General features: G+C 45.7%; 1 protein-coding gene across 5 annotated transcripts in view; it reads left to right on the top strand.

Annotated features, from left to right (window-relative positions):
• LOC124288043 (zinc finger MYND domain-containing protein 11-like) overlaps positions 1–23,795 on the top strand; it is a 43,488-nt gene that overhangs the window by 6,050 nt on the left and 13,643 nt on the right. For 2 of the 5 annotated variants that reach the window (XM_046724607.1, XM_046724606.1), the window contains 8 exons: positions 1,945–2,025; positions 5,718–5,889; positions 6,606–6,664; positions 7,470–7,547; positions 14,332–14,450; positions 15,439–15,512; positions 16,216–16,421; positions 16,612–16,635. In XM_046724607.1, the coding sequence (XP_046580563.1) occupies positions 1,945–2,025; positions 5,718–5,889; positions 6,606–6,664; positions 7,470–7,547; positions 14,332–14,450; positions 15,439–15,512; positions 16,216–16,421; positions 16,612–16,635 (813 nt within the window). The remainder of the gene's footprint in view (positions 1–1,944; positions 2,026–5,717; positions 5,890–6,605; positions 6,665–7,469; positions 7,548–14,331; positions 14,451–15,438; positions 15,513–16,215; positions 16,422–16,611; positions 16,636–23,795) is intronic. The other 3 variants (XM_046724609.1, XM_046724610.1, XM_046724608.1) reach the window with 3 other exon arrangements.

Below are 23,795 nucleotides of genomic sequence, written 5' to 3'. Positions count from 1 at the left end.
GTCATGAACATGCACAGAGTTCAGTATGCAACCATCTCATTAAAGAACTTGTGACACAATCGATGCGGGTTCGAGCAGTCGATTTGTACTTGTTGTTGAATTCGATTAATCACTTGAACGATATGACTCTGTCAAATTCGGCATATCCATTCAACAGGCCGACCCTGTGAGTCCGCCCTTACATTAGTAACAAAACGACAGTAGAACATGGATATTTCAAGCATGGAAATGACTTAAGTATAGTAAAATATAATAACAGTAGGACATAGATATTTCAAACATGGAAATGAATTCCTTGCGGTAAAATAACAGTAGAACATGGATATTTCAAACATAGAAATGAATTACTTAAGGTAAAATAAAATAACAGTAGGACATAGATATATCAAGCAAGGAAATGACTTACCTATGGTAAAAATGGTTATTACAAATCTCCTTAATGCTTCATTATGTATTATGAAATTCAAGTGTTAAACATAATTCCTCCAACAAAGTATTAGCCATTGGGAACAGAGTACTTTGCAACCATATGCACTTCCTCCAACAGCCATTCACCCAGCTCATCTACTTTGCATGCCCTTACTGGTCTGTCAAAACTGCCCCTCAATATACACCATCTTCATGACTTTGCCATGGTTTCTTCAAATGCATTGCTGCAGTTTCTTTGAGAAATATATTTACATTATGATTGTTTACTAACCATCATTCTATTTATCACCAATAACTGCACATTTGCACTTGCCTGTATAGTGGTGAAGTAGTCCTTGTCAAGTGGGAGTTATGTTCAGTGCCCTAGAAATGAAATATTAGTCTTGGTGGTCAGACTAAGTAGGTGTTTACTGGCTGGTTGCTGTGTTTTGTAAGCAATACCTCTAGATGATGTGTACAGATATTGTTCTGTCTATATGACAGGGAACCTCTGCACATGTAGTTTGTGGTACCTTGTGGTAACTAATGTTCACTGGGCCAGACATTTTGTTTTGTTTGTTTTATGTAGTTTGATAGAGTAAAAGTAAACTGAATTTGGTCAGTTTGATTGTTTTATAAAAATAATTGTACAGAATCTTTCAAATCATCTTCAAATGTGATTTGGATCAGTGAGTGATATTGTTTTTTAGTTAAGCCCTGGTTTGAGTGCTTATGAACATAAAGAGATTATATGTGTAATATCTGACGGTTTCTTTTTATTGTCATTTCTATTTTCAAAGTGGTAAAATTAAATCCTTGTCATTCTGATTTTATTTTATTGTTTATTTAAATTTTTAAAATTAGTGTTATGATCTGCAGATGTGTAAACCTAGCAACAACAAAAAAAGGAAGGCCTTCATTTCTGAATATTAGCTACCAATTACAGGTAGCCACATGTTTTGTTTGTGTCGTGTTTTGAATTTACAGTGGTGACATTATGGTAGGAGCTGGCTGGTAACATCTAACGGTTCTAAATCATATTATGAATGCATGATGGGAGATCATGGTGTACCTTTTAGCATACAAAGGTGGGGATATTTGGTCATTTGCTTGTGCTTATATTGGGATTGCAGTATTATGTCTGAACAGACAGTGACACATTCCGTATCAGGATTAAGAATTTTGGGTTTGCCATTTAAATTTAAATGTAAATCATCATACCTGTAGGTTTTCAATACCAAATCCTTACAAACAGAGCATGTCATTTTGAAGAAATTATTGGTGGTAAATAAGATCAAACTAAGAATAGACTATATATTGGTGTAATGTCAAAGGAAGTAAATATTACGGTGTGATAAAAACAACTCTCACAGTCTCTCAGTCCTTACCAGTTATACAGAGTTGTAGATGTGATTGCTACAGCTGACATGTATGGTAGCAGAGAGATTTTATTATGTTCATGTAGCAGTTTGAGCAGAGTAAGCTATTCATTTTTTGAGGGTGTATGAGATATTTATGTTGTCGTCATTTTTCCAGGCAGGTAAAAAGAGAAACAAAATCAAAAAGAAGCTGCTCAACACTTTACTGAGCTACACTGTGCTACGTCTCAAAGAGAAGGTAAGCCAAACGCCGTTAGTTAGTCTTACCTCAGCAAAATTTATCCTTGTGGGGATTGACTGCCTCCGTGGTGTAGTGGTTAGAACGTCCGCCTGGAAAGCGGAAGGTCGCGGGTTCGATCCCCGACCGCGTCATACCAAAAGACGTTAAAATATGGTACTTGTTGGTACCTCCTTGGCGTTTGGCATTAATGGGTACAACAAGGACTGGTCGGCTCGGAGTCAGTATAATGTGTCTGAGTGGGGTATTCATGCTTCATTGCGGCATGGTATCTCAGTGGGCTAGCACTATAAAACCAGCTTCAGTCTGGGCTAGTACAAGCAGTCGCACTTACACATACACACGCATGCACGTCGTCATATGAGCGAAATATTCTCAAGTACGACGTAAAACCCAATTTCACCTCACCTCACCTTGTGGGGATTGCAGTTTCAATATGTTTCAGGTAACCTTTGCTTATAGTAAGAAGTGACCAAATGGACTTACTGGTTAGACAGTGAGTGATTTGGTGGTCAGACTAATTGACGTGGTTCAACAAACTGACCTATCGGTCAGAATAAGTGACCAATTGGTCAGACTAAGTGACTCAGTGGTCAGACTAAGTGACTGTATAGTCAGACAAGTGATTTTGTGGTCAGACAAGTGATTTTGTGGTCAGACAAGTTACTGGGTGGTCAGACAAGTGATTTTGTGGTCAGACAAGTGATTTTGTGGTCAGACAAGTTACTGGGTGGTCAGACAAGTGACTTTGTGGTCAGACTAAGTGACTGGGTGGTCAGAATAAGTGACTGGGTGGTCAGACTAAGTGAGTGGTCAGACAAGTTACTGGGTGGTCAGACTAAGTTACTGTGTGGTCAGACAAGTGACTGGGTGGTCAGACAAGTGACTGGGTGGTCAAACAAGTGACTGGGTGGTGAGACAAGTGACTGGGTGGTCAGACTAAGTTACTGTATGGTCAGACAAGTTACTGGGTGGTCAGACAAGTTACTGGGTGGTCAGAATAAGTGACTGGGTGGTCAGACAAGTGACTCGGTCAGAATAAGTGCCTGGGTGGTCAGTCAAGTGACTTTATGGTCAGACAAGTGACTGTGTGGTCAGACAAGTTACTGGGTGGTCAGAATAAGTGACTGGGTGGTCAGACAAGTGACTTGGTCAGAATAAGTGCCTGGGTGGTCAGTCAAGTGACTTTATGGTCAGACAAGTGACTGGGTGGTCAGTCAAGTTACTGGGTGGTCAGACAAGTGACTGGGTAGTCAGACAAGTTACTGGGTGGTCAGACAAGTGACTGGGTGGTCAGACAAGTGACTGGGTGGTCGGAATAAGTGACTGGGTGGTCAGAATAAGTGACTGGATGGTCAGACAAGTGATTTTGTGGTCAGAATAAGTGCCTGGGTGGTCAGACAAGGGCCTGGGTGGTCAGACAAGTGACTTGGTGGTCAGACAAGTGACTTTGTGGTCAGACAAGTGACTGTGGTCAGAATAAGTGACTGGGTGGTCAGACAAGTGACTGGGTGGTCAGACAAGTGACTGGGTGGTCAAACAAGTGACTGGGTGGTCAGACAAGTGACTGGGTGGTCAGACAAGTGACTAAGTGACTAGGTGGTCACACAAGTGACTAAGTGACTGGATGGTCAGACAAGTGACTTGGTGGCCAGACAAGTGACTAAGTGACTGGGTGGTCACACAAGTGACTAAGTGACTGTGGTCAGACAAGTGACTGTGGTCAGAATAAGTGACTGGATGGTCAGACAAGTGACTTGGTGGCCAGACAAGTGACTGGGTGGTGAGACAAGTGACTAAGTGACTGGGTGGTGAGACAAGTGACTAAGTGACTGGGTGGTCAGACAAGTGACTGGGTGGTCAGACAAGTGACTGGGTGGTCAGACAAGTTACTGGGTGGTCAGACAAGTGACTGGGTGGTCAGACAAGTGACTGGGTGGTCGGAATAAGTGACTGGGTGGTCATAATAAGTGACTGGATGGTCAGACAAGTGATTTTGTGGTCAGAATAAGTGCCTGGGTGGTCAGACAAGGGCCTGGGTGGTCAGACAAGTGACTTGGTGGTCAGACAAGTGACTTGGTGGTCAGACAAGTGACTGGGTGGTCAAACAAGTGACTGGGTGGTCAGACAAGTGACTGGGTGGTCAGACAAGTGACTAAGTGACTAGGTGGTCACACAAGTGACTAAGTGACTGGATGGTCAGACAAGTGACTAAGTGACTAGGTGGTCACACAAGTGACTAAGTGACTTGGTGGCCAGACAAGTGACTAAGTGACTGGGTGGTCACACAAGTGACTAAGTGACTGTGGTCAGACAAGTGACTGTGGTCAGAATAAGTGACTGGATGGTCAGACAAGTGACTTGGTGGCCAGACAAGTGACTGGGTGGTCAAACAAGTGACTGGGTGGTGAGACAAGTGACTAAGTGACTGGGTGGTGAGACAAGTGACTGGGTGGCCAGACAAGTGACTAAGTGACTGGGTGGTCAGACAAGTGACTAAGTGACTGGGTGGTCAGACAAGTGACTGGGTGGTCAGACAAGTGACTGGGTGGTCAGACAAGTGACTAAGTGACTGGTTGGTCAGACAAGTGACTTGGTGGCCAGACAAGTGACTTGGTGGTGAGACAAGTGACTGGGTGGTCAGACAAGTGACTAAGTGACTGGGTGGTCAGACAAGTGACTAAGTGACTGGTCAGACAAGTGACTGGTCAGAATAAGTGACTGGGTGGTCAGACAAGTGACTTGGTGGCCAGACAAGTGACTGGGTGGTCAAACAAGTGACTGGGTGGTCAGACAAGTGACTGGGTGGTCAGGCAAGTTACTGGGTTGTCAAAATAAGTGACTTCGTGATCAGAATAAGTGGCTGGATGGTCAGACAAGTGACTGGGTGGTTCATCTTGGTTGATTGCATGTCATCATGCGCTGATGATGTTGGATGTAATATTATGGACAATAGATCTGTCTTGTCCAGAATTGATTATTTATATCCCTTCTTATAGCTGGAATATTGATGAATGTTGGTGACTGTAGTTATAGGAAGGCGTTTCCTATTCTCGGGGTACTTACCGATATCGGCTGAAAAAATAACACAAACAATTCTTATCGTATGAATGCTTGTTGTTATTAAATGAAGGGCCTTCTCCTCTAACATCTGCATCTATCAGCTGCTGGATCCATGAGGTGAATTACCAGTCGTGTGCCCGGTGATAAACAATGCCATCCGCCATTGACGAAATGAGGCTTCACCTATTCTCGCGGTATTACCAGGAATTAACGTTATTGAGTGTATGTAAGAGTCATCCTGCCGGAAAGGGCGGGAAAAAGTAATGATATGTCAAAGTTGGTATAAACTCCCCAATATTCGTGACACAGCAAGATTTTGATCATTCACTGACTTGGTCCACTTCCTAGTTACCAGTCGGTGATGTAAACAACCGCTAAGTGTCGCGCATTGGCGATTTTGGCGGAAAACGCATTTACCGCGAGAATAGGAAACCCGCGAGAATAGGGGACGGACCTTTATATGAAGTTTTGCATGGACTTATTTTAGGAAACATTTTAAGCTGATTAAGCTGTTTCTTGAATGTAAATGTGTATACAACGTGCTATATGTCACTCCAGTAATGCTTCTTGAGCATGTGTGGCCTTTCCCCACTGTTCACAAACTACAGTAGTACAGCTAACTGTTGCAGACAAGAGAACTACATCGAATTGGCCACACAGAGGAGTTTAACCGTTTCCTCTACATGCCCATGGATCTCAACACCATGGAAACCAAGGTTCAGGCCAAAAAATACAAGTGCCTTGAGGAGTTCCTAGCAGATGCCCAAAACGTGCTTCATAATGTCTTTCTATTATATGGAGGTGAGTTGAAATATGTTTTAATATGGGGCAAAAGTCACCTAACATGGAAACAAAATAGTGAAGACCATTTCCAATATCCAATACCTTTACTTTTCTGACATATAGCAGAAAATGAACAAAATATTCCCTCATTAAGTAAGCTTAACATGCAGTGTTGGTTGCATCCTTCTTGGCGTGTTATGCTGACATACTGTTAATGGGGGCGGTGGGGTAGCCTAGTGGTTAAAGCGTTGGCTCGTCACGCCGAAGACCCGGGTTTGATTCCCCACATGGGCACAATGTGTTAAGCCCATTTCTGGTGTCCCCCGCTGTGATATTGCTGGAATATTGCTGAAAGCGGCGTAAAACTAAAACTCAGTCAGTCAGTCAGTCAGACATACTGTTAATGAAATATTCTTCAAAGCAGTGTGGGAGAAAAACCCACTCTGTTTCTAATGGAGACTCGGTAGACAGAGGTATCCAGAACCATATCCTTGTGGTAAAAGATGACTCAAATGAGGAATGAGAGACTACTAAATAATTGCCTGGTCATTTTGAAGAACGATTTTCTAAAGTAGCGTATTTCCATTTTCAACTTGGCCAAATTATTGGAAGATGTTATCACAGATTATTGGAAGATGTTATCACAGATATTTGTTCAGGGGTTTTTCAGATGTTGTGAAGTTTTTGCTTCAGGTTAGCATAAATATATAATCAGCCTTTCTGTTTGTTTACAGATGAAAAAGGTGGAATGGCTGAACTTGCCAGAATAATGATAAGAGATTGTAAATATGATGTAAGTAGCCCATCACCATTATAATGTGTAGTCATTTAAAAGTCACCCTAAGTACCTATACTAAGAGTACAGGTGGCCAAGTCATACACAGTGTAGTTTGTTGTGCAGAGTTATGTCCCTTAGTTACAACATATACCTGTTATTGCGCCAGATTTACCCAAACAAGGTTTCTTCATTTGTCAGCTCCAAGACCTTACACGTGGGTGTCACAAAAGTAATAAACATGGAAGACTGGCATCACTGAAAAACAGTAACTGTGAAATACAGTTCAACATGTTCATGGAATTGGTATGGTTATCCCACACCAGTTCTGTGTTGTCAGTGACACAAGTTGGCGGAATTGCCCTGTACAACCCCTTTGATGAGTACCGGTGATTTCACTGCTTGCTTAATGATATGTTTGTAGCATCATGTCATTCAAACCAGCCCTAAACATTAAGGTTTGGGTGTGAACAGTTCCTGGGTATATATTAATATCTAGTAATGGATAAGACTTGATAATTAAGAATGCCTTGCGCTCTGCATTATATTTGTGTCTTCTTACACAGAAACTACAGCTTAGCTCCATTCATATGTAGCACAAACAGCAAAACCGTTATTACCCTGGTCAGTGGGTTTGTGTGCAGTTGATTTTCATTCTCAGCTCCATGGAAAGTAGACAACTCACATCATCTGATTTGTCACCTGTTCATTGTATTCTGAATCATATGCCACCATTGATTGTTTATTATCCCTCCCTCCCTTCATCATTTTCTTTAAGCAAATTCAAGGTTGAAGCTTTAATTATGTTTTGCTTGTTTTTCAGTTGGATGAAATTCAGCAGTGTCCTAATTGTTATTATTTATCAAATGCCAAACCTCCAAACTGGTTTTGTCAGCCATGTGTAAGTATCAGTCGCATAATGATTTCTGTAAATTGTACCTGTCTAACCTTCCAAACTTTACCCCAGTTCACAGTACCGTTATTTATGTTGTTTATCATTATATCTGAACCTGCTACAATGGGGCAAATGGCTGGCCAGTCCTCTTGGGCACTGCAGCTTGCCCATCAAGTTGCTTCTCCAACCTAGCCCAGAATCCTTTAATACTAATAGTGCGTTCAGTTCCTAGAATTGCCCTGATTGTGACTCTCATTCCCTGAATCGCCCTGATTGTGGCTGGGATTCTCTGACTTGCCCTGATTGTGACTCTCATTCCCTGAATCGCCCTGATTGTGGCTGTGATTCTTTGAATTGCCCTGATTGTGACTCTCATTCCCTGAATTGCCCTGATTGTGGCTGTGATTCTTTGAATTGCCCTGATTGTGACTCTCATTCTCTGAATTGCCCTGATTGTGACTCTCATTCCCTGAATCGCCCTGATTGTGACTCTCATTCTCTGAATTCCCCTGATCATATTTCTTGGTTTGTCAGCACCAATATCTGTGCACATAGGTTCCAACAAAGTGTAATTCATGTAAAACCTGCATAACTTCCTCCTACCATATCATCATACCTGATATCTACACTATAACTGATGAATGATATAACATGTACTCAAGCAATTAATAATTGAGACTTGTTCCAATATTCATATCTCAAAACATGTTGGGTCTTTTTAAATATTTTTTAATCGAGTTGTGTTGAAACCTATTGACTTCTGTATTCTTTTCATAGAGATCGTCCTTGGGGTACATATATGCATTTTCTGCGACTGAAAATGTCGTGACAGTTGTATCAATGTTTTAATAAAAATATTGTACCATAAATAAAAATCTTTTTTATTTATTATAGGGCCCCCACCACGTGGAGTTACCTCCCTGCTACGCATGCGCAGCCAACCAGAGGCGTGTTCAGAACCGCGAGTGCCCGCGAACGCTAGCGAGCGCTCGATCCTGAACGCCTGTGCCCGCTCGAGTGCCCGCGTGCACGCAAATCATTCTCACAGCTGCCTCGCCAAGCGAACCAAGATGGCGATCATGTTTAATGTCATTCGTCACCACTCGCCCCTTTCCGTAACCTCCAAAAAGAAGACATGGAGGATATTTTGTTAATGTTGTCAAATAAAATGTATATGTCATCGAGTGGTCTGAAAAAGTTGATATGTTCACGAGTTACGTAACCATTGACAATATTAACAAAATATTCTATTTATTATATTTTGATCATTGTTTATAAATGATCGAGACATAGATTTCGTGGTTCGCGTTTAGTAGTTCCAGGCAAAGTGATATTCTACTCAGTGAAAAATGACAATACCATTTTTATTTTCACCAATATTTACATTTTTCACCCTTAAGAATATAATAAAGAAGCTATTACGGCTTGTCCCGAACAACACGAGTCGTTCACGAATGGTTTATTGTAACCCAAGCCAGCGTCCGTTCAGGGCGATCGCGAGTGCTTCATGGAGGCATTAGATGCGAGCGCCGGTTCTGAACTGAACACTCTGGTAAGCACCTAGGCCCGTATCACCATTCCTTCTGCTGTCACTGTAGCATTCCAACGCGTTATTTACCCGAGAGTTACTAGCTTATTTACTTCTTGTCGAAGAATGTCTGAGACTTCAACAACTGTATGTATGGTCTTTATTCGTTTTGAGAAACATTTTATGGACTTGGCAGTCTGTTATTTCTCATTTATGTGACTTTGTATTAACCTTTTACGCTAGCTTTCCTGTGGTTTACGCACGTGTTGCTATTCCATGGCGGGAAGTTTAGCGTGCCACGTGGTTGTAATATTGCGTTATTAACCAAGTATTTCATGTCGCGTTGTCGCATTCACATAATTTTCAATGTTTTGTATGTGTATATTTATGCTGTTGTGTTACTCCGTTAGCTACATGCTTGCATGTTTGCTTTCAGGCGTTTTCGGGTGTGCTGCCTGCGGGCAAAATATTCCCCATTCTGATAAGCATGACAAATTCTTATGCTGAGAAGGTAGGGCATAACCCTGACATCTGTGAGTTGTGCATGGGCAGCTGACTTCCTATTTTATGAGGAATTGCATGAGGCGGGAGGGGACTTGACCCAGGAGGTTCCCCCGTCCAAGGCCAAAAAGGCTAAACAAACTCAATCTATGTCTACTTCGCATAGGTCGCACTCTCCGTCTCCATCCAGTGGTTTTGATATCTCACTTATCACACAATTGTTTCAGCAGCATATGGACTCCGTGAAGTCCCTCGTTCACGAGTCTGTTGGAGGTCTCTGTCAGGAGTTCCTCGCCCACTCTGATCGGGGAACCGAGAGTCCAGGGTGGGATCGCCGAGCTCGGCTCGATCCCTTGGCCTGGAGGCGTCTGTCGATCCTTTGCCTTTGGCTTCGGGTCCAGACGCCTCAGCTGCCCCGGAGGGAGAGGGTTCGCTCCCAGTCCCTCTCTCTGTGTTGGTACAGGGTCCGTTGAGGATTCCTGGGGCTCCGGTTCCTGCGCCACCCCACCCCATGAGAGCGGAGGAGCCGGTTCTGCCCGGGCCTTCCTCACGTGTCTCGGGACCAGGGTTCGAGTGTTGTGTCGGTGTCCGGAGCTGAGAGTCCCTTCGGCTCTTCCCTTCCTGCGGCGTCTGTGGCTCGGCCTCCCACCGGGTCGGGGTTCGGCTCCTCTTCACGTGGAGATCCGAATTCTGACTCAGGCTCAGGTGCGGAGTCTATGGAGGTTGGGCAGGTCGAGGAGTCGGAGGGTACTTTCTGTTTTTCGTCGGCTTTCCGGGAGGTTAGGCAACGTATTGCCGAGTATATTCCCGAAGCCGCGGTGCCGACATGTCGCTCGGACTCGACTGAGTTCTGCCTTCCGGGTGAGGCGTTTGCCCCTAGGCAGCCCTCTCAGACACAGCTCCGTATATTGCCTTCCCTGGTGCAGGATGTGATGGATCCCATCCTGGTTGGTTCTCGCTTCCGGTTCGATCTACCCGAACTCGTTAAGAGGTATCAGCTGGGGGATGATTCTCTGTTCTTTGTGCCGGTTGTTGGGGCTGTCGCCGTGGGTCCGTCCCAGCCAGTTCATCTGCAGGGGGCCACTCACACACTCTTACCACATGTCCCAGTGGGAGGCCACCTCTCTCTATTCCTACCGGAGTGGGAGAAGGCTACCAGCAACACTTGGGTGCTATCTACCGTCAGTGTCGGACATCTACCACTGATGAAGCGAGGCCCGCCAGAGTTCACCGGCATAAGGCGCACTCAGGTGCCGTCATGTCCAGTCAAGGCGGGTATACTGCGCGACAAAGTTCAGGCTTTGCTGGACAAGTCCGCAATAGAGCACATACAACCGGGCGAGGAATTGGCGGGGTTTTATTCCACGTACTTCCTCGTTCCGAAGAAGGACGCCGGGTCCGTCCCATTCTCAACCTCAAAGGGTTGAATCGCATGTGATAGGTTCCATCCTTAAAGATGGAGACACTTCGCTCGGTGATCTCCTCTGTTCAGCCCGGCGATTGGCTTACGTCGATCGACCTAAAGAATGCGTATCTACATGTGCCAATTCATGCCTCGTTCAAGCAGTACCTCCGGTTCTCTTACGACGGGATGTGTTACCAATTCACGGTGCTCCCCTTCGGCATATCCACTGCCCCCAGGATGTTCACCAAGCTCATGTTAGTGCCAGCTACCCTCGCAAGGTCGCAAGGAAGGCGTTGTTACCCCTACCTAAACGACTGGTTGCTCTAACTCAGCCAGCGAGCCTAGATTCTACCCACACGGTGATAGACATTCTAGTTTGACTTGGGTGGATCATAAACCTCAAGAAATCCGACCTGGTACCCACCCATGACTTGGTTTTTCTTGGTGCGCGGTTCACAACTCACAAGGGTCTTGTCTCTTTGTCGCCCGACCGGGTCACCAGAGTATGGGAGATGGTGTCTTCGTTCCTCTCCTGGCCCCAGGCACCAGCGTGGACTTGGCTCCGTCTACTGGGTCATATGGCAGCAACTATCTCTGTCGTGTGGCGGGCGCGGTTGAGGATGCACCCTATACAGCAAGCTTTGGCGAGTCTGTGGGCTCACTCGGAGGACCTGGAGAAGTGCCTCACAGTCCCCGGGTGGTTGTCTCCTCACCTTCATCTCTCCAAGGGGTTCCCTTTGAAAATCCCGACGCCATCTCTTACAGATCAAACCAATGCGTCCCTCACGGGGTGGGGGGTGGGGATGTGTGTTCTGGGCAGTCTGTCTGTGTCCGGACTCTGGTCCGAAGTCGAGGCCTGCCTTCACATCAATGTCTTAGAACTGAGAGCTGTGCGGTTGGTTTTCGAGCACTTCCGGGAGCATGTTCAGGGCCAGGTGGTTCGTCTTCAGTTGGACAACTGTACGGCCATGACGTACATCCTGAAGCAAGGCGGCACGGTGTCCCTAGCGCTCCTTCGGGAGACGTGGGAATTTCTCCTCTGGTGCGACCAGTACGACTGTCAGGTGATTCTCCCGGGGCTGGAGAACGTGCGAGCAGACGTTCTCTCTTGCCGGATCCTGGTCCCGCATGAGTGGATGCTCGACCGGCAGATGTTCGGAGTTATCTCCCAGTTGTACAGATCGTTCCAGGTGGATCTGTTTCAGTGTTTGCGTCCGGCGGGACGAATCAGATACCCGTGTTCTGCACTCGAATACCAGACCAGAGGACGTTGGCTTCCGACACCTTCCTGCTGGATTGGACGGGCAAGGTGCTGTGGGCGTTTCTGCCACTCATTCTCCATGTCTTCTCCCAGCTGTCAACCCAGCCAGTTCGGTACTTTCTCACTCAGAACGGCGCGCCATACCCAAATCCAAGCATTCAGTAGGTGGCATGGCCTCTGTCAGGTCTAGCCTTGAAGCACGCGAAATTCCTGCAGCAGTTACAGACACAATTCTGGCTTGGAGGCGGGATTCCACAAACGTTTATGAGGATAGGTGGTCCCGCTATGCGCGCTGGTGTTCAGATAGGGGGATTGCAGATCTCTTTTCTGCGGATTTAGTCCGAGTATTGGAGTTTCTGCAAGCTTGTATGGAAGAAGGCTTGGCGGCTTCGACCATTCGTGGCTACTCCACCGCTATTTCCACTTTCCACACCCCTGTCGATGGTGCTCGTCTGGGGCAGCTCCCTCTTATGCAGCGCTTTTTAGCTGGCATGGATCGGGTTCGACCTGCTGTCAGGCGAACCAGCCCACCTTGGGATTTGTCAATCGTGCTAGATTGGCTGTCCGGTCCTACGTTCTCACGTCTATCGGCTATTTCCATTCAGCTGTTAACATGGAAGGCCGTATTTCTGGTGGCGGTAACATCTGGGCAAAGGGTTGGCGACTTACATGCTATGTCAGCAGACCCGGCGCTGACTGTCTTCCATCCAGATGGTGTCAGTATTCGCCTCCCGGATACTTACCGTCCGAAGATCGATCACACTTTCCATGTGACAGCTCCTATCGAACTCCTACTCTTACCCAGCCTTCCACAACGGGGACCTCTGCAACGAGCACTCGACCACTGGATGTCCGTAAGACCCTCAAGGTCTATATCAAACGAACACAAGGGATCCATACGGGTACCCATCTGTTCTGCTGTTACGGTGGCGGGAAGGCTGGCATGCCGGCTAGCAAACAGACCCTATCTCGCTGGCTTGTATCGGTCATTTGTGCTGCTTGTCAGGCTAAGGGCAAGCCTCCCCCTGAGGGGTTGAAGGCTCACTTAGTCAGGGCAGTGGCCACTTCAAAGGCTTTTGCATTGGCACTGCCCATTGAAGAGATATGCTCTGCCGCTATTTGGAGCAGGCCTAGCACTTTTATCAGGCACTATCAGCTCGATACACATTCTCGTGATCGAGCGCGTTTTGGCCGTTCTGTTCTTTCCAGTGGACAGTGTCCTGCCACTGACCGAGTGAGTCTTGGTTATTTGGACAGATGACGCTGCTTTCAATTGTGTATAATTGATATATCCACTGTTATCATATCTAACTACTTTTGATATCTCTCATGAGATAATAGTCGGTTGTGAGTTGGTTTTCCCCCTTACAGTGCTCTTTAATAAATTCACGATGTGGATGGGGTTTTTTACTTTCGCACTGTGTGCGACATGCTTTGCTTAACCTGTGAGGTCGGATGTCAGTACGTTCCTCCCTGTCGGTTACCCTCCCATCATGCCTCTCGCGGAAGCTTCGGGACACGTGACAGGTGAGTGTTGTGGCGTCTGTTACATTCTTCCTAACGATCGCTATTTATGTGTACTTTGACAGAATTCCCTCCTCCCCCGCCTCCGGTCTTTGGGAGTCTGCGTTAATGCATATATGTACCCCAAGGACGATCTCTATGAAAAAGAATTAGCTAAATCTGTAGAGGTTTCCAATTCTTTGAAGAGAATCGTCCTTGGGGTAGGGCCACCCACCTCCCTCTCGTCAATTCTTACCTGGTTGGCTGCGCATGGGTAGCAGGGAGGTAACTCCACGTGGTGGGGGCCGTATAATAGATAAAAAAGATTTTTATTTATTGTACAATATTTTTATTAAAACATTGATACAACTATCACATGACATTTTCATCCACAGAAAATGCATATATGTACCCCTAGGACGATTCTCTTCAAAGAATTGGAAACCTCTACAGGTTTAGTTAAGTTTCCTTGATATTGTTGAAGTTTTTGTGGGAGATTATTTTCAGAAATGTATTATTTCCTGAAATGGAAGTGACAATATGAACTGTCACTTGTTGAATGCATGAATAATTTTCCAAATGAATGTTTCAGAATCCTGCCCATGAACTTGTGTATGCTAAGCAGAAAGGCTTTAGTTTCTGGCCAGCAAAAGTAATAAAGGTTTTAGGCGGAAAATATGATGTTCGATTCTTTGGAGGATACCACCAACGGTATGGCACAGTTACTTCCCTGGGTTAAGAATAGGGCCCCAGTAATTCCCTTATTCTATAAAGGGAGTCGGTGGTTAGCCTAGTGGTTAAAGCATTCGTTCATCACGCAGAAGACCCGGGTTTGATTCCCCATATGGGTACAATGTGTGAATCCCTTTTCTGATGTCCCCTGGAATATTGCTAAAAGCGGCGTAAAACCATACTCACTCACTCACTCACTCACTATTATAAAAAGGGACAACATGGATTGATTGGTCAGACTTGGTGACTTGGTGACTTGAAATGAGTGTCACTGTACATACACAGCATAGGGCAATGCTCATTATATCAACCATTGGCTTGTCTGGTTCTGATTATTTCTAGGGGCGGTGGGGTAGCCTAGTGGTTAAAGCGTTGGCTCGTCACGCCGAAGACCCGGGTTCGATTCCCCACATGGGCACAATGTGTGAAGCCCATTTCTGGTGTCCCCCATGATATTGCTGGAATATTGCTAAAGCGGTGTAAAACTAAACTCAGTCAGTCTGATTATTTCTGGTCATTGTCATAACCTGGAAAATGTTGAGCTTTAAACCAAAAAAAGAACAGTGTTCAACAATAGTATGCATAGATTACATGGTTTAAATTGCGTAAATATTACTATCAAATAATTAATATTTTCTGATGATTTGTTGTTATTACTGCACTCAGCAATGCTACACGTCTGTGCCAAAGGCTTGTAAATTACAGTCTGGACCAGATGATATTGTGGCTGATGTTTGCATCAAACTACACGACTGGGTTATAATGACATGCATTAATCCAGTCGGTAAGCCTGAGCATGTGTAAGAATATGTAAGAAGTTGACACTTGACACAAGATTCATTGTCTTGTAAATATAGCCTTTATAGTTCTATAGCGAACTTATTCCTGATGTAAAGTGCTTACAAAAGTATAAATTGTCAGATCAGTATTTTGGTCTTAAGCATGATTTGGGTGTGATGCTTTTCAGAGCTGTGATCCCAGAAGGAAAGATCAAGCCTATCTCAACCAATGTCAGAAGTCTCACTGTGAAGCGAACTACAGGTAGGCTGTTCTACAGTGAAATAACTCTATTGTTTGGGTTTTTTGTGATTGTTTGTTGGAGACAAATTATGTTTTCTGATACATTGTGTGTATAGAGTTTAAACAGTATTTATTAAAAATGAAGACAATACATTAGAAAGACAATACAGAATGAACAAAAAGGATTGGCAAACAGGCCGAACAATTCCTATGTTAATGCCTCTCACGTTGTTTGTTTGTATATAGATGCTTATCAACTTTCTTCTATTAAATGTTCTAAGTAAACCCCTTTCTTTCACAAGATATCACTTCCAGAATGACACCTGCTTATCTAGACATTTCTTGTGGGTAACAGATGGTACGCTTAGGATTACACTTTCTTAGTAAATACCAATTTGATTACATTTGGGTGGTTTAGTCCCATCCTGGATTAGAACCCACTGAGTGAGGAATCAAATTGCAAGCATGCATAGGCAGCAATATAACCCACTCAGCCACCAAGACTTCCACAAAAATGGAAGTCCAAGAGAACTGGAAAGGCGAGAGTGGTTTAGTGGTTTAAGTCTTTGCTCATCACTCCTAAGAGAGGGTTCACTTTCCCACATGGATCCAACATGCGAAGGCCTTGCCATGATCTAACAAGAATAATGCTAAAAGCGTTGTAAATCCATACTCACTCACTCACTCACTCTTACATTGTGTATGTTTGTGTGTTTTCTTGTAGGGTTTGTGAAAGCATGTGCAGAGCTTGAACTCCACCAGAAACTGTTACGGGAGAAAGTGACGGAGTCGAGTATTGACAGCGACAGTGAAGACTTGGACTGGGAGGATGATACCGACACCCGACAAGTCACATCAACAAGTCTCCTGCCATCAAAAGTACATGCCGCTAAAGTTGTTTTGAAACGTATTTCAGACCAGCATGTCAAGGTTTGCATTGTTGTTATTGTTCTAGCTAGTTATTTGTTAGTAACGTACAGTCTGGCATGCGATAGTGTTTACTTCTTGCAACTTCTCGGTATTGTTACAGCAGTGTCACTTGTTATGCTACGAGGTCATGTTTGTATTTGTTCAGATCCCATGGTACATTGAGTTCAGATAAGCTGCTGTTTGATTTCAGTCAAAGAAGTCCAAAAAGAGAGCTGTAAGTTTACTGCAGAATAATAACATCTTCTGTTTCCCATCCATAGGCTTAAATGTCGCTTCACCTCAAGCTGTGTATAACATTATAAGCAGTGCTGGAATGTTCGTGCTGAATAGTCTGTTAATCCATTATATAGACATTGAAGATGATTATCAACATGGCAAGATTTTTTATTGATAAAACTCAGATAACTTAAAATTAGAAGGAAAGCGTTTTGTTGATCACAGATCTCGTATGTGAAGCACATTTTATGGTCAGATGATGACAGTGATTAATATGACTATTCAGAATGATGACAAGCACTATTTATAACAGAATATCTTCTTTGCAGTTTAATGTCTTTAGTTTGTACCTAAAGTAATGCTCTATGGCATATGTTTTATTATGTGTATAATTCTGATGCAGGACCTAACATTTCAACACCTGGTCAAACTAACACTCTCATTTCTTTTTAGTTTTCATGTAAGGGACCAACCATTTCATTTTCAAAGGAGGCAATGTATCTTTTAATAAATTCTTTGTTCTAGAAAATAGTTGAAAATACTAGTAAAGAACAGCATAGTCTCTTGGACAAAAGTTAATGTGCTAGACCTTTTAGATTTCCTGAAGAAATATGCTGTGAGCACAAAGAAATATACTTGTTCCTCTCTGAGGGATAGCTTTGTGCTTGAAGTGTCTGCTTGGCACACTGAATGACCAGGTTCACTTAGGTATATTTTCTGGTCCCCCATCATGATATTGTTGGAATGTGGCATAAAACATGACTCACTCAGTACTATCAAAGGAAATAAATATCTCCATCTCCCTCAAGAATATGAATGTGTTGGTCCCTGAGACTGGACTATTGCTTGTACTATGTAAGCTAGTGATGTATAGCATGATGAACTAAAACTGATTTCCTGTAGAGCACAGAAACAACGTTAACATCCTTAGTTGTAGCACATCCCATAGACTTTGTGCACATAGTCACCTGATAATGTTACCACATGTAGTGGAAGCCTGTTATCTGGACGCCTGTACTTGTTAGGTTTGCATGTCCTGATACATGATACATATAACTTACCCAGTCAACATTCATTGTACATCATTTGCATGAGCTTACAAGACCTTGAACTTATTTGCGTTTACTTTCAATCATGATTGATTTGACTTCTCCTAATTATGTTATGTAGTCTAATTTAGCTTTTTGTTGCATAACAGTTGGTAAGGTTACTCAAGCTAAGAAGTTATCAGGCCAGATTATTGCAATCAATTAGTAAATTCTACGTTTTGAAAATTGATGCAGAATTGAAATGTGAATCAATAAATCTGTAACCTGGTAATCTGATTTGTGATTCTATTTCAGAAGAAGTCCTCCTTGGGGTACATATAAGCATTAAGTGTCGATTATAAATCCTACGACAGTTGTAACTATATTTTTCAATAAACTATTTACAAAACAAAAAACTCGTTATGTTTTGTGAGACCACCCCTACATGGCCCCACTTGACCCCCAACATCCAAGAGCAGGTAACACTCGCTGTCTACCTCGTACCTCACTTTTCATGCTGTCGTTCTGTTGAATAGACGTGCATGATGTTCGTTTTCGAGTTTGCTCTCCTACCGATACGATGAGTGTAAAAGAGTCTCAATCTGTATGTATAGTTCCTTTCTTTACGCACGGGCGTTAGATGGACTTCATATGTTGATATTCTCGTTCGTCTTTTGTTGTAACTTTGCGGGGGGTTCTCTGTTTTCCAGCCTTGTGGCAGGCAAAATGGCGGACCGCGTGATCGTGGTTTCCTTGCTATATGTTCTTGGTAGCTTGTAGTAGGGAGTTCATATATTATGTTTGCATATTATATGGTAGGCTTACCTAAATTCTCTCTCTTTTCAGCGAATTTGTGGTAAGTCGGTGTTGAGTAATTTTGATAGTGTTCGTTTCGTATCACTACAGACCGCCTCCGTGGTGTAGTGGTTAGAGCGTCCGCCCGGAGAGCGGAAGGTCGCGGGTTCGATCCCCCGACCGCGTCATACCAAAAGACGTTGAAATATGGTACTTGTTGGTCCCTGCCTGGTGCTCGGCATTAATGGGTACAACAAGGACTGGTCAGCTCAGAGTCAGTATAATGTGTTTGAGTGGGGTATTCCTGCTTCACTGCGGCATGGTATCTCAGTGGGCTAGCACTATAAAACCAGCTTAAGTCTGGGCTAGTACAAGCAGCCGCACATACACATACACACGCATGCACATCGTCATATGAGTGAAATATTCTCAAGGACGACGTAAAACCCAATTTCACCTCACCTCACCTCGTATCACTACACTTTACTCACTAGTATGTACAAGCAGGTGCAGCTAGATTTTTTTCTGCTTTGCATTGTATGTTTAGTATTTAAATAGCTGTAGCTTGTAGCATTTAAATATCGCCCGTGCGTTTTATTTATTGCTAGTTACTTGTGTTTATGTGTTTGCTGTTTCACAGTTCCTGCTAGTAACACTGGCGCGGTTCTGTTTGTTGCAGTTTAAGCCCTGTGTGTTGTGTCGTGCACACTACCGCCACAGGATGTTCATAAGGTGTGCCTCCGGTGTTTACCTGAGGACGCTCACGACGATCAGGGATTTTCATAATAAACGCCCTTGTGTCAATATTCCTGTTACGTTATGTTGTGTTATGTTACACATACACATTTCATACGTTTATACACAACGTGGCTCATAGTGGCCGAGGTTGTGTTTGTTTTGTTTTTTTGCCTGGGTTTCTGCGCCTCACGCTCATTCTTTCAGGCACACAGATTTATGTTTTTCACTAATCTGCTTCAGGCTGGGGAGGGGCGGTGGGGTAGCCTAATGGTTAAAGCGTTGGCTCGTCACGCCGAAGACCCGGGTTCGAATCCCCACATGGGCACAATGTGTGAAGCCCATTTCTGGTGTCCCCCGCCGTGATGTTGCTGGAATAAAAGCGGCGTAAAACCAAACTCAGTCAGTCAGTCAGGCTGGGGATAATTTTTGATGAAAGGTTTCTAAGGAAGTCCCTTTATCGTCCCCATGCCTACTCCTCCCCCACAAACATTGTTGCTACACTAACGATTGATTTCTTACTTATAGCAGCAGCGGAGATCGTCGGTGTACGCTCTTATCTCAGACGTGGTTTCCAGACTGAGAGGAGATTGGTACCCGGTCTACGGGCAGAGATTACACCGGCACATCTTTTGGGGGAGGTCCTGACCCGAGCTTCGGCTCAGGGGACACTCTGAACCTGGAGACTAGCACCGACCCGGGCTTCGGCCCCGGTAGGGCGCAGATCCCCGGTGCCGGTAGCTCAGGGCTTGGCCTGATGTCTCTCGACGCCCAGGCCAGGAGGCTGTTGAGTGTGACGGAGCTACTGAGCTGCCGATCACCTCGACACTCTAAGGTCTACCCGTGTCCACCAGGGTAACCCTGCATTGCCAGGCTACACCCATGTGTCTTGGGACCGGGGTTCGGACTCTCTGAACCTGGGGACTAGCACTGACCTGGGCTTCGGCCCTGGTAGGGCGCAGATCCCTGGCGCCGGTAGCTCAGGTCTCGGCCTGATGTCTATCGACGCCCAGGCCAGGAGGCTGTTGAGTGTGACGGAGCTACCAAGCTGCCGATCACCTCGACGCTCTGAGGTCTGCCCGTGTACTCCAGGGTAACCCTGCATTGCCAGGCTACTCCCATGTGTCTCGGGACTGGGGGTCGGACTAGCACGAACCTAGGCTTCGGCCCCTGTACGGAGCAGATCCCCGGCGCTGTTAGCTCAGGTCTCAGCCTGATGTCCATCGACAACCTGGCCAAGAGGCTGTTGAGTGTGACGAAGCTACCGATCACCTCGACGCACCAAGGTCTACCCGTTTACACCAGGGGGAACCCTGTATTGTCAGGCAACTCCCAGGTGTTTCGGGATGGGGATTCGAACTCGAACCCGGACCCGAGCACTTATATATATATATATGTATATGTATGGGTATTTATATAGCGCTATAGGCTATGTTTGACTATATGCTCAGTGCGTTTTTGGAGACAGTACTGGGGAACCCTGATTTATCAGGCTACTCATACGTGTCTCGGGATCGGGGTTCAGTCTAAAACCACTGGGCTTAGGCTCCGCGGATGCTCTGAACGCCGTGAGTAGCACCGACCCGGGCTTCAGCACTGGTAGAGCGCAGTTTCCTGGTGCCGGTAGTTCAGGTCTCGGCCTGATGTCTATCAACGCCTTGACCAAGAAGCTATCAAGTGTGCCGGGTGTGTCAGTCAGCTCGACGCTCCGAGGTCTGTCTGAGTGCTTGGGATACACTGATTTATCAGGCTACTGCCAAGTGCCTCGGAACCGGGGTTCAGGCTCATACAGTGGACAAGTCGATTTGAGCTTCGACTCTCTTTCGCTACTTTGAACTTAACACTGAGAAGGTTCGTTCCTGAGGCAAGTGTGAGATAGAATCGCTGCAGTGTTGCCTCAGGTGTTGTCCGTGTCGAATACCCAAACCGTTAGAGTTCGCCTCCCAGAGGGAAACCTGCTTCCACCAAGGCATCCGGGACAAGGCCTCACACTCTACCGTCAGTCTGCCGTTCTGCTGAGGGAGCTGGTGGAAAGGGGAAAGAGTGCCGACTCTGCCATCGGCCACTCTGGGCGGCATCTGACGAAGGTCAACTCTCATCTGGCTAGGGACTGCATTGTAGCTGTGCCAGCCAAATGATGATTGCGGTTATGGGCCTATGGCGCCCCGGGACTGTTTCGAGGAATACGGAAGTCTGTCTAGCTTCTCGTTAATCCCTCAGGTGCCCAGGCACAGGCAAACGTTATGTCGCCGACTGCTGGGGTTTACTGTATTCTGCTACAAACCCTGGTAGAAGTGTGACACGCTAGTGTCGGCTTCCCGGGAGATGGCGAAAATACTCCGTGCCGAGATCCAGTCTCTGCTGGGCAAGGCACCATCGAGGTGGTTTCCAATGGTCAGGAAAATGTAGGATTTGACTCCATTTATTTCCTTGTTGCCATTAAGAACGAAATGTTCAGACCCATTCTCATCTGAGAGCTGAACAAGTTAATAGAGGTACTGTCCTTCAAGATGGAGACACCGCGCTCGGTGATCTCATCTGTCGAGACAGGGCATTGGCGCACGTCAATCGACCTCGAGGTCGCGTACCTCCTTGTCTATTGCACCGTGATTTCAGGATTTACCTTCGGTTCTTCTTCAACGGGACGTGCTACCAGTTTTGTGTGCTCCCCTTAGGCTACATTACAGCGCCAAGGGTGTTCACCAACTTGAGGTTTATTACAGGCCAGATAGCCAGATCGCAGCTAGTGCGGTGTTGTCACACGTACCTAGGCAACTGGCTCATCGGAGTTTTAGAATAACAGTTGAGTCTGGGAACCTCACGATCAGTGTTGGTCACTCTTACACGAAACTGCCGAATGTCAGATGGACAGACGTCAGGCGTCTCTCTGAGGACTCCCCTGGAGACACCGTCACTCTCAGTCCATCCAGATACATCCCTGCCGGGTTGGGGCGATTTTCTTGGCGACCTGTGGTCTCTTGACAACGGAAGTCACAACCTGCACATCAATGTGCTGGAATTGACAGCAGTCAGGTTGGTGTTCGATCCTGCGCCGATTCGAATGACCTTTTCGGCCAGACATTCTCACTCTGAACGGGGCGCCACACCCGAATCCTCAGATTCTCTGGGTGGCTTGGCCTCTGTCGGGTCTAACCCCCAGACACGCGGAATTCCTGCAGCCGTTGCAGGCACAATTCTGGATTCGATGCGGGATTCGACACCCGTTCAGTGTGCTGATCAGTGGAGCGTGCTGGTGTGCAGATAGGGAGTCCAGAATCCCTATTCTGCGGATTTAGTTCGGATATTGGAGTTATTATAGCCTCGTTTTGGTTGAGAGTCTTATGACCTCCACCATTCCCGGGTACTCCATGGCTATTTCCACGTTTCACACCTCGTTCGATGGTGCTCTGCCAAGGCAGCACCCTCTTGTATAGCACTTCGTAGCTGGCATGAACAGGATTCGACCGCCTCAGCGGCGACCAAGCCCACCTTGAAATTGCCAATTATTCTCAATTGGCTGTCTGGCCCTGACTTTTCAAGTATATCGTCTCTCTCACTTCACTTGTTGACTTGGAAGATGGCTTTACTTGTGGTGGTGAGCACTGGTAGAAGGGTCGGGTACATCCATGCGATACCCACTGACCCGACACTGACAGTATTTTATACTGATCATGTCCGCATTCGCCTCCCGGATACCTACCACTCTCAGTTCGATATTTCTTTCCACGTGACTGCTTATATCGAACTTCCACCCCTTACCGAGCTTTCCACACCGGGGACCGATCTTTGATTGCTCACCTGTTGGGAATGACGAAAGGGATCCGTACAGGTACCCATGTGTTCTGTTTGGGGAGTCTGCTAGCAAGCGGACTTTATCTTGTTGGCTTGTTTCCGTAATTGTTCGGTTAAAATGCTAAGGTTTACCTTCCCCCGAGTGGTTGAAGGCAGACTGGGTAGGGCAGATGCCGCTTTGTTGACAATACACAGTGGCACTGCTCAATGAAGAGATCGGTTCTGTTGCTCTTTGGAGCCGGCAGAACGCCTTCATTCGCCATTACCGACTTGACACGCATTCTAAGGATCGTGCATGGTTCGGTCTTTCGGTTCTCTCCAGTGGAGACTGTCCTGCCACCCTGACCAAGTTAGTAACTGGTCATTGGTATCGGTTTTGTGTTCAATGTCGATATGGTTCATATCACTACATCTTATAACCCTTACCAGCCTTTCAGGTTGGGTCGGGTTTGGGTGTACATACGTCCCTTACGTCCTCTTCACATAAAGGTAAGAGAGGGCGGTGCGGTTTTGAAACGCTATAACCAGTCATATGCTATTAACCCGTCTTGCGACGGAATTGGGTACGAACCCCCCATGGGTCACTGTTTGGTATGCTTCTCTTCGAGCCGCATGTCACTTGACCAGGTTAGTGTAATAGTGAGCCAACACATGTTCGGCTACGCTTTTCGCTATTCAGGGAATTTTTGTACGCTAACAGTTTTTTCCTTCTTCCCGAGACTTCGGCATTTGGGAGTCTGTGTTAATCAGCACTTTGGGTGATGGTGGTTTGCACTTACCCTCCTCACGCCGAGAGCGTTTGGTGGGG

The sequence above is a fragment of the Haliotis rubra genome, unplaced genomic scaffold (assembly GCF_003918875.1).
Source record: "Haliotis rubra isolate DU_JTF1 unplaced genomic scaffold, ASM391887v1 Scf41, whole genome shotgun sequence".
NCBI classification, from domain to species: Eukaryota; Metazoa; Mollusca; class Gastropoda; order Lepetellida; family Haliotidae; genus Haliotis; species Haliotis rubra.
Note: the sequence above shows the minus strand (reverse complement) of the source record. Positions and strands in the feature narration are given on the sequence as shown.